The 11609-nt window shown below is 36.4% G+C and overlaps 1 protein-coding gene across 1 annotated transcript; it reads left to right on the top strand.

Moving 5' to 3' along the window:
- Positions 1-888: 888 nt before the first annotated feature.
- LOC122063376 (disease resistance protein RUN1-like) lies at positions 889-9186 on the top strand. Its single transcript, XM_042627089.1, has 5 exons — positions 889-1592; positions 5011-6097; positions 6919-7185; positions 7279-8130; positions 8213-9186. Exons 1-5 carry the CDS (start codon positions 1093-1095, stop codon positions 8846-8848), a joined length of 3342 nt encoding a protein of 1113 aa, XP_042483023.1. The 5' UTR covers positions 889-1092; the 3' UTR covers positions 8849-9186.
- The last annotated feature ends 2423 nt before the right edge of the window (positions 9187-11609 follow it).

Raw genomic sequence — 11609 nt, 5'->3', positions numbered from 1 at the left:
AACACCCCCTCTCTTCCTTACAGGAAATGACCTCGTTCTTTCTTATATTAACCTAAAGGAAAAAACCTTGTTCTTTAATTCCTATGTTTAGAATAATTTGATCATGCTCCACTATGTTACTTATTCAAGAACCTTTTCTTTAGAAAATTATTGGGAAAAAGAGAATGTCAAGTTACATGGGGCTACGCCAAGACATGGGAAAGATGAAATAATCACCTCACCCCTATTAAATGAAAAATCCTAACTTTGTCGAATGCCCATACAAGTTTTCAATGATCCAACACTGATGCAGTAGTGACACAAATCGACAATGATCTCTTTTCCAAAATTTATACATGTATCTAGTTACAAATGAGTGAAAATGTATTGCAAAAAAAAATCCACACAAATCGCCTAGTTTTAATTATTTGGTTTGATTTCAATTCTTGCAAGTTACAAACTATACAAACCAAAATCCAACTGAATCGAGGATAAGAACATATTTTAAAAACAAGAAATCAATTTTATTTTGGTTTTAATTTATTTGGTTTCATATTGTATTCCTCATCCAGTTTTTAACAAAATTTTCCCTCACGGCTAATTGAATGATGCGATCATCCAGATATGAATCTCATCACTCCCCACCTCTTTCCCTCCTTTAGTATATGATTGCAATAGAACAACTTTTTTTTATCTTCAACAACAAAACAACCCCTTATTTGTTAAGTTCACATTTTGTTTGAAATAGTAAAAAAAGTATAATTTCACCGGTTTTATTCAGTTTTAGGTAATCAAACTAAAATAGAACCGAACCCATAAAAACCGCGTAAACCTTTCCCCATGAAATTTATTGGAATGGAAGTTAGAACTTTGTAATTGTGGGCCCACATTCATTTCATCGCAGGTTTGATGTCGGCTCCCCCTTATGGTCTGTTTCTGACTTCTCTTCAATTCTTTCACTCCACGAAAACGAGCTACGACAACCAAGTCGTACCAAGTCGTTTTAGTCTCCACTCCATCGCAGATTCTCAGCTCAGTTAAAGGAAACCGACCCCTCGAGACTCCATTTCCATATCCGATCTCCATCCTCGATCTCTTCTTCCTCCTTGTTCCATGGCGTCTTCTTCCTCTACCTCCTCCTCCGCTCCTCGCTTCAATCACGATGTCTTCCTTAGCTTCAGAGGCGAAGACACTCGTCATAACTTCACCGATCAAATCTTCAATGCCCTAATCGCAAAAGGCATCCACACTTTCAGAGACGATGATGAGCTTCGTAGAGGAGAAAACATCGCTTCAGAGCTAAGCAAAGCCATCAATGGATCGAGGATTTCTGTTATTATCTTTTCAAAGAATTATGCCAATTCAAGGTGGTGTCTCGATGAGCTTGTCGATATCATGGAATGCAGAGACAAGAACGGACAGCTCGTTTTGCCTGTTTTCTTTGATGTCGAACCGGAGGTTGTGCGGGATCAGATTGGGTGCTATAAGAAGCATTTTGAGGATCACGAAGTGCGTTTTGCAAAAGAAATGAAGAGGGTGAACCGATGGAGAAGAGTTCTTGCCGAATCTGCGAGTCTCTCGGGGTTTATTAAATCCCAATATGACTCCGTCGGGTATTTCTCTTCGTCTACATCTGATTTTGAATCCCAAATATGAAATATCTGCTTTTGTTTGTTTAATCTGATCTAATCTGAAGAAGGGTTTGGATTTTACTATTCAGGTAGAAATTAAATTTATTGTATAGAACTAAGAAAGTCATGTGTATTTAGAAGTTGGAGCTTTGGAAGATTTTTTTTTTTTTTGGTAAGAGCTTTGGAAGAAATGGGAAAGAGGAAAGTAGTACTCTGATGAAATGTGGTGGCCATTTTTTTCCTGAATTAAAATATGGACCTAAGAATATAATAAAGGGGGTGCTTAGTTGTGGAGTGGCATCGCGTTTTGTCACACTAGTATATGCTAAATATATTCTAATATTTCTATGAAATTGCACAAAACTAGAAAAAAAATAAAAATATTATTTGTAATACTCTGTGGGGGAGATTTACCATTATCTCTCTGTTGAAAAATAATAGACCAGATACTCCTAGTTTTAAAGTATAATTAGTAGGACTTCAAGGAGAAACAATATAATCAATCCACAGTCTATACTCTTCCTTATAATCATTGGGTTGATGGAGGCATTAATGTAGTTTTGAAATCCCTACTGCACCCACCAAAAAAAATTATTCATTAAAGAATTATCTTCATACCCAATATATATATATATATATATATAACTATCTCATAATCCTTATTTGAAAGTTAAGAGAAATATCCAAGATCAACATTTTCAAAACCCAATCTTAGGTATGAAAACCTTCTTAAGTCTATCCAATACCAAATTAGATTTCTCTATTTAATATGCACATAGATACATAGAAATATAAATACATCAAGGTGGGCCCAAGCCTAGCCATCAATTAAACTTGGGCCAGACCCCATCCCAGCCCTCTCTTGGGCCAGAGTTCTTTGGGGGCCAAGCTAGTTCAACCCAAGTTCACCACTCCTAATTTTTTTTTTTTGGGTAGAAACCCCTTTTTAATTGTACACCTTAAGAAGAAGTAGATAGAATTTTTTTAAATGTTAAATGGGAAAAATCCGAAAAGGCATTGTGTATTGGCAGCACACTTGACTTTGATTTTTGAATCTCTAAAAAATGAAACAAATATGATGTCAATATTGTATCATTATTTGATAAAAGTTGTTGAACACCATCATTTTTGTTTCACTTTTAGAAATTCACACGTTAGAGTCTAGTGCATTGCCAATCCGCAACTCCTTTTCTCTAATTTATATATATATATATATATATAAGAAAATGTTAATTATAAGACCCCTAAATGATGCCTTCCTTCACGATTGATTATTATTAAATACACAAAGAGTCAGTCCAGTCAGGCGGTCCACTATTTGATTAGCCACATGTCAAGATTGGGACCCCATCTTAACCATGTGGCTGACTGTTTATGGAAGTAGGATTTTCAGCCGTTGAATAAAAAATTGTTTGAGTATATACCATTCAATGGTTCTCCAGAACTTTATATTGACAAGTGGGAGAGTGCAGTTGAGCTAAAACTTGCTAGATGGATGGATGGTCATGTGGACAACATGTCCACAAAATTTGAGCACCAACAAAACCTTCATGTGGCAGATATTTAAGATAATGTAGAGAAACTTTCCATACCATGAAGGGAAAAATTAGCTTAAATATATATGTATATATATATATATATATATATAAGGTGGGAAAAGATCTTTGACATATTACAATAGGCTTTATCTTCACACTCTAATATCTGCTATTTGACAGCTCAGTTGGCGCTCTAATTTTGAGTACATGTTACCCACTACATGAACTATTTATTTAGTAAGTTTCAGTTGAGCACATTTTTCCATATGTGGATAGTAAAATTTCAAAACTGATTGAAAACTCAACTTCAATCAAAGGGTTCAAACCAATGAAAATACAAGGGTACAGGCCCAAAAATGGTGCTATTTGGTTGGAATATTACCAGTTTTGATGCATGGCTAATCTAAGGGGTTTGCCATCCATCAAATGGTCAGTTTCCAAGACTAGTTCTTGACATGGTTCAGAAAATTGGGTAATGCAGATAAGCTTTTCTTGGTAGCCACCCCTACAAAACTTGTTGTATAAGTTCTATGCAATTATATTATTACTAGGCTCAGGAAATTGGATCATGCAGATAAGCTTTTCTTCGCAGCCATTAAGAATTCCCAGCCCAAAAAATTGTGTGTTTATTTTTTATGCAATTATATTATTATAATATTACTATAACCTATATTTAAAGACAGGTAGTATTGATATATTTAAGAATTTGAGCTAGCCTACATTCTTTATTTAGCCACAGAGCAGCAACTACTGCTGCCACCGGAGAAGATAGTGGCAGTGGCCACTGTGGTTGCCACTAAAAACTGTAGGAGATGAAGATAATTGCAATTGCACTGCAACAGTGTGAGCAGGGGATCCGGGGGTTCACGAGTGGTGATCCCTAAGAGAGAGAGGGAGAGGGAATGGGGGGGAATACAGAAAGAACATCTGTATTAATTAGAGTCAAGGAACATGGCTGAAGTCATAGACCTAGCTAAGAACCAGCTATATAAAATTATCTTAAATAGGAAACAGTTCAAATATAAAATAACCTTTTTTAGTGTTGGTACCTTGTACAATATGGCATGGCCTAGGTGGGTTCCTTAGTGCCAAGGCAGCTTTATGGAGCCTTGGCTCACCTTCCCGTCATATCATCTATGGTCATATGTTTACTAGTTGAAAGACACCTTTTACCCTTAGTATATAGGAAGGAGAAATAGTATTTTATGTTTTTACAAGGTTTTCATATAATTGCTGGGGTTCATATAATTGTTGAGAATATTCTATGCTTTTTTTTTTGTTCCTGAAAATGTTTTGTTTCCATGATGCAAAGAAAATGGAGTATGAAACTATTATTTATCTCTTCATAAATAGCTTTATGGGAAAAGAATGTTAAAACAACTCGAGAGAGACTTAAATTAATGGGAAAAGAATGTGTTTTGACAGTTAAATTTTATGTGGAGAAAATTAATGAAAGATATTATCCCAGTTAAAGTTTTTTTTTTTTTTTTGGGGGGTTGGGGGGGGGAATTAGAAATCTAGTATAATATCATTTCATATGCAGAAAAATGTATCTGGAATCTAAGCCAAATTTTTTAGATTTTATGTTTTTATTCTTCTTTCTGACCATACTAACACAATGGAACATTATTTAACTTTTTCTGACCATAACACAATGGAACATTATTTAACTACGTTATGTCTTAGTTTTTGTTCAGCATAACATTCTAAATGCTTCACTAAAGGAGCAATGACCAGACCAAACATCATCAAATTGGCTATGCATGCGTCATTACCTTCATTACTTACCATTCATTTCATGTTTAGTGTGCTTATTGTTCTGAATTTTTTTTTCTTTTTTTTTAATTTTAAACAATTGGCAGGGATGAAACTTTTATCCAGTGTATTGTTGAAGAGGTTGTCACTAAACTGAATCAAATGCACTTGAATATTGCTGTGTACCCAGTTGGTATTGACTCTCGTGTAGAAGATATTCGTTTTCTGTTAAGTGTGGGGTCAAATGATGTTCGCATCATTGGGGTTCATGGTATGGGCGGAATAGGCAAGACAACAATTGCTAAGGCCATCTATAATGAAGTCTTTCACAAATTTGATGGCAGCAGTTTTCTTGCAAATGTAAGAGTAGTTTCAGAACCCAATGGTCTAGTTCAGTTACAAGAACGACTTCTTTCTGATATCCTAATGAACAGGAACCAAAAGATAGACGATGTTGAGGAGGGAATCAAATTGATCAAAAGCAGTCTCTGCCATAAAAGGGTTCTTATTGTTCTTGATGATGTGGATCAAGCAGAAAAATTCAATGACTTGGCTAAGATGCGTGACTGGTTCGGCCCAGGAAGTAGAATCATTATTACAACTAGAGATGAAGAACTGCTAAATAAGTTTAAAGTGGATGAGACGTATGAGGCCAAAGAATTAAATGATGAACAATCTCTTGAGCTGTTTAGTAGGCATGCCTTCAGAGAAGACAAACCTGTGAAAGATTATGAGGAACTTTCAAATGGTGTTGTAAGATATGTTGGAGGGCTTCCATTAGCCCTTGAAGTGTTGGGTTCGTTTTTGTATGACAAAAAGAGCACATCTGAATGGAGAAGTGCATTAAAGAAATTGGAAGTGCATCCTCATAAGCAGCTTAAGAATAGACTTCTATTTGATGTCAAAGAAAAAGAAATGGATATATTCCTCGACATTGCCTGTTTCTTTATTGGGATGGATAAAGATTATGCCATGAAAATACTAGATAGCTATCATCTTAACTTGGAAGCTGGAATTAGTGCTCTCCGTCGAAGGTCTCTTGTAACAATCAATGAAAACAATGAGTTTGTAATGCGCGATCTGCTTAGAGACATGGGAAGGGAGATTGTTCGTGAACAATCCCCTAGAGAACCTGGAAAACGTAGCAGATTATGGTCTCATGATGAAGCTTATGATGTATTGGTGGGAGGCACGGTACGAGCTTCAATATTATTGTTATTATTAGTAGTAGTATTGTTTTTGTTATTGCTATTGTCATTGTTATTATTATCTTATTTTTATTTTTATTGGCGGCCATGCATTGTTAGGAATTATATGCATTCACTTTTTGTATCTCATAAATCCCTTGTAATGTTTTGTTTTTCATCATAATTAGATAACCACTGTTAGAGGGGCCTTAACCAAGAGACAAAATAAACCATAAATCAACCTGTAAGCATGGTTTAAAGCATCTCCGATACCGATACCCTCAGATACGTATCTTAAATTTAACCAACCGATACTGATACTTCAATCCTTGCCTATAAGTATAGAACCTGCCTTGTATTTTTCCTATATCCACTTGAACAATCATAAAGAATTCCAGTAGGGAGCTTTGAAAATGGTACATAGATCTGATGGTACAAAATGTTCTGATCTAGCAGATTGTTGGATATATTATTCACAATAGGGCCTGTCCAACTGTATCTATATACCCGTGATAAATTTTGAAAACACAATCCCTTTTCCTTGTAGCTTCCAAGATTCCTAGCCTCCATTGATATTTTGAAGGCATGGGCCTTTTATCTGGATGTACTTTCCTTCCAGTAAATGTTTGGGTGAATTTGAACTCTTCTTGCTTTTACAAGACTTGTTTTTACTGAGTGGCACCATCTGGAAAAACCCACAAGGAGTGCAGGGTGCTCAATATCCGACTATTGATGCAGCTGTGACACATTATAAAGGTGTTGAGGCAAGTGTCACCTACAAAGTATCTGTATCTATTTGCTTTTTTACTGACTTCTTTTTGGTGACAGGGTTCTGCAGTTGAGGGCCTCATCCTAAACTCTCCTTTCAAGGTACAATTGAGTACTGAAGCATTTGAAAAGATGTCCAAACTAAGATTGCTCCGACTCAACAATGTACTGCTCACAGGAAGCTATGAGCATTTCTCCAAAGAACTGAGATGGTTCTGTTGGCGAGAATCTCCTTTGAAATGTATACCGATTGATTTTCGTCCAGTCAATCTTGTTGTTCTTGACATGCAGTATGGTAGTCTCAAACAGGTTTGGAAGGAAACCAAGGTATGATAAAAAGAAGTTGTTTTCCACCCTCTTCAGATCAAGTTGATATTTCACTGATGCTAATTTTTTATTTTTTTGGGTGGTGGCATACAGGAACTTAGAAGTTTGAAAATCCTTAATCTCAGCCATTCCAATGATTTAACCAGAACACCTGACTTTTTAGGACTTCCAAATTTGGAGAAATTGATTCTTGAAGGTTGTACAAGTTTGGTTGAGGTTCACCAGTCCATTGGTCATCTCAACAGACTTGTTCTCTTGAATCTAAAGGACTGCAAAATTCTCAAGAATCTTCCTAGTAGCATTTGTAAATTGAAAGCTCTTGAAAGTCTTACTCTCACGGGCTGCCCAAAGCTTAATAAGCTACCAGAGGATTTAGGTGAGATGGATTCCTTGACAGAGCTTTTTGCAGATGAAAGTACCATAGAGAAACTACCCTCCTCAATTGGACACTTGAAGAAGTTGAAAAGCTTATCTTTAAGAGGATGTAAAGGATCACCATCTAAGTCATGGCTCTCATTTTGCTGGCCCTGGGGACCTCGAAAAAGTCCTGATTCCATCACTTTATTGCTATCTTCTTTCACAGGTTTATATTCATTGGAAAAGCTAATTCTTGAGGATTGCAATATGTCTGATGCAATTCCCATTGATCTTCAAAGATTATCCTCATTGCAAGAATTATTTCTTGGCAAAAACAATTTTTGTAGTCTATCAACCAGAATCAATCACCTTTCTCAACTTCGTTTACTTGATCTGGGAAAATGTACCAGACTACGATCACTCCCAGAGCTTCCTTCAAATTTAAGTATCTTGAATGCAAGCAGTTGCATTTGTATGGAAAGATTGCCCGATTTATCAAACTTTCAGAACTTTCCATCCTTGCTGTTCATTAATTGCCACAAGCTTATTGAGATTCAGACAAAAACTTCTAGAAGGAATCTCCTTCAGGTACTCTCTCTTCTCCTCCCCCCTGTGTGTGTATGTTTGTATTTGCATTTTCGTTTTAAACTTCACAATCTATATGAAACAGGGACTGTTGGAACGTGGTAGGAAGCTTGACATATTTCTTCCGGGGGATGAGGTTCCAGACTGGTTCATCCATCAGTGCGAGGGGCCTTCAATATCATTTCTACTTCCGCCTTGCAATCATAAGATCCTAGGGCTGACACTCTGTGCTGTATATGTTGCCAACAAAGAAGCTGATAATTTCACTGCTCTTTTTGATGGAGACAAGCACACTGGTCCTCCTTCAGCTAAAATCAAAGTTGGAAGCAACAATGGTGTGGCCTATCATCCAAATGTCAAAGATATTCCTATAACCCATCAAGATCACATCTGGGTGTGCCATGTTCCAGCATTTGGGAATCAATTGGAAGGTGGGGTTGGCATTGAGCTCTCAATAGAAATAGGGGAGCCGCTCAAGGTGAAGAAGTGTGGGATCCATCTTCAATACGAGAAAATAAATGGGAAGGCACCCCAACTAAGCAGTGGAGAAGCAATTCAACATGCCACTGTTGTTGACGGAGATAGATCAGCACTAGCTAAGCTGAGCACTAAAACCAAGAGAGGCCGTAGTGAGATTGAGTCGGGACCCAGTAATGGCACACCTAATGGGAACCAAGAAGCCAGACGGTTGAGGACTGAATCTGATCCAACCATGTATTAAAGCTTGGTTCAGTGGAGCATGAAATAACTTTAGAAGAAACTACATTGATTTCATTTCGGCATGCAACACAAGAATTAGCTACCTCCATCTGAGTTATTCATTTGTCAGTTCATGCTCATGCAGGAAGATAGGTATTTCTGTACCTTCCCTCAAGGATTTTGTTTCTTTTTTTTTTAGAAGCTGATGGCTTTCACACTGACAATCCATTGGAGTGAATATGGTTACTCATTTGCTAACAGAGGCATTCCTGGTATGCATGTGGTTGAAGCTTGTATTAACATTGTTCCCTTCAAGCATGGCTTTTATTATTCAATAATAAGAGAATAAGATTGGATGCAGTTGGCAGCCTCATACAAGGTAAACACAGACAAGAATCATGTCTGAAGGAAAATGAAAGCATCCATAACCATTAAAAGAGGATAAGAGCCATTCTTTAGACCCTGCTTATTTGCTAACCAGGTACCACATTTTCCAGCAGTGATAAGTAAAGGCAGCAATCAAGTTCTCGGACACAGGAAAAGGCTATTTATTCACATTAAGTCCATTATGTGATATTATAAAGTCGAGTCGGGGGACTTTATCGTAAGGAAACTATTTTTTCGAGAACTGGACAACGATCAAATCCCTTAGTTTTGTGGGCCAGTAGCTTGGCAAAACATTGTTCGGGCCCACATAATGGTATATTATAATGGGCCAAAATTAAGTGTAATTGCATGGGATGCCCATGAAGCCCTAGAAATTGATTTGGTAAGATTAAAAAACCAATTTTATTAGAAATTAAGTGCCCGTTTGATTTTGTTTTCAGAAATGATTTTTCTGTTTTTTTGTGCTCGGAAACCGAAAAACACCCCAAATACCGTTTGATTTTTTTGTTTCGTTTCACTTGGTTTTGGAAACAGAAATAGAAATTTATGCTTTTTTCTGTGTTTGGAAACCTGAATGGAGAAACAGGTTAGGATCTGTTTGATTTTGTTTCTCCTGTTTTTGTGCTAAGAAACGATTTATGGAATTGTAAAAAGGTGTTAGATATTTTGTTTCCCAAAATGTTTTCAACAGTGTACTCGAGTTCAAGACATGAGTGAAGGCACAACGTTGTAGGAATGCAACTCATGAGTGAAGGCATGACGTTAGAGTTAAATGTATGCTTTATGGATATGAGCTTCAAAAGGTTGAAGGCAATCCTAAATTGTGAGTTTTGCACAATCAGCTTGGAATCGCCACATTTGGATAGTGAGAAGTTCAACAATGGATTGGGGTTTGAGTAGGTCAAGTGAAGTATCAGGATTTTCACAATTTTTGTTGCTCCCACTTGTTTCTAAAAACAGAAAAACAAGTCTAAGGCTACGGCCGGTAATGTTCTAAAAAGTGAAAAAAAAAAATGAAAAAAAAAATGACATTTTGATACATAAACTGAAATTTTCGTTTTTGACACTAAATGTCGTTTCTGAAACAGAAACATTACCAAACGTAGCCTAAGGGCCTAATTGATTTTGTTTTCATAAATGGTTTTTTCGTTTTTCTGTGCTTAGAAACAGAAAAACAACTCAAAAACTATTTGATTTTTCTGTTTTGTTTCACTTGTTTTTGGAAATAGAAATAGAAATTTATGCCTATTTCTGTGTCTAGAAACAAGAATGAAGAAGAAAGTTGGACATCCTGATGGTGTGTCCAGCTTTTTCCCAAACTTAAATATAGAAGAAGAATAAATTAATAAATTTAATGTAACACATCATTATTTTATGACACCAAAAATAAATAATTAGTTAAACATGTCTTGTCTTGGAAGGTTTGGATTGGTTTTAACATGGACTTGGTGGAACCAAGGCCCATGCCCAAGTGAAAAAAATTTCACCGCTGAACCGCAGCCAACTAGTTAATCCCATTGTAATAGCTAAGGGAATGGAATTCTCGGGGTAGGTTTAAAAATATCCACGAAAGGTGAATTTTTCAACCCTTACCCCTGAGATTCCATTCCATGGCTAGCTGCAACCTAGACAGAAGCCAAGTTTCGCTCATGCTAAGCCCAATTGGTTCATTGATTGAGTTGGCTTAGGTGGAAGAATAGAAATGTGAGAGAGAATTTGATATTTTTTACCAAATCTAAAAAAGAATACACCACTCTCTGCATCACAATGTGATTGATTGGTTGAATCAATTGATATCAATAACTTGATCAAGATCGGTCAAGAATCGATATCAATCTCAACTGATACTAATATGATCTGACTGATTTCCCCTATCCGATATTGATTCCTTGATCCTTGGTGTGGAGTCAACCAACTCTTCCCTTTCTAAGAACGATCCCTTGGCAACTCCCATTACGATCCTCAATCAAGGATGGAGAAGTGAATGACCGGTGATAAGACCTACGGTTGGTCAGGACCCTGACCAACTAGGTTTGTATGCACCAACAATTTAAGGGTTCTGCTCGAAGTGATTGAAGGCTCCTGGGAGACTAGAGTCATATTATGTTTCTACCCCCTAGGCTCAAAAGTCAATTGTCTTATCCATTTTTTTTTTTGTATTGAATTCCAAATAATAATGTGAACTAATCTTTTTATCGTCTAATTATTTTATTCCACATCTTATCCTTAACTTAGTTGTACAAGGGTATTTGGGTCCTACATGATAATACTTTTTGTTTTCTTTTCCAGTGAAAACAAAAACAGAATAAAAATACGTTTGCTAACGTTTTTTCATTTTTTTATTCTTATGAATGAACTAGTTGCAGGGAAACACAAAAAACAGAAGCTTTAATTTG

The sequence above is a fragment of the Macadamia integrifolia genome, unplaced genomic scaffold, assembly GCF_013358625.1.
Source record: "Macadamia integrifolia cultivar HAES 741 unplaced genomic scaffold, SCU_Mint_v3 scaffold1305, whole genome shotgun sequence".
Lineage (NCBI taxonomy): Eukaryota > Viridiplantae > Streptophyta > Magnoliopsida > Proteales > Proteaceae > Macadamia > Macadamia integrifolia.
The sequence above is the reverse complement of the archived record's forward strand: the minus strand, read 5'-3'. Positions and strand labels throughout refer to the sequence as shown.

What these genes read in the sequence shown, in the direction of transcription:
- LOC122063376 (XM_042627089.1), top strand. Translation starts at nt 1,093, where the DNA reads ATGGCGTCTTCTTCCTCTACCTCCTCCTCCGCTCCTCGCTTCAATCAC. An exon ending in AGGTTTGGAAGGAAACCAAG is followed by an intron (nt 7,186 to 7,278) that starts GTATGATAAAAA and finishes GGTGGCATACAG; the next exon opens with GAACTTAGAAGTTTGAAAAT. An exon ending in CTAGAAGGAATCTCCTTCAG is followed by an intron (nt 8,131 to 8,212) that starts GTACTCTCTCTT and finishes TATATGAAACAG; the next exon opens with GGACTGTTGGAACGTGGTAG.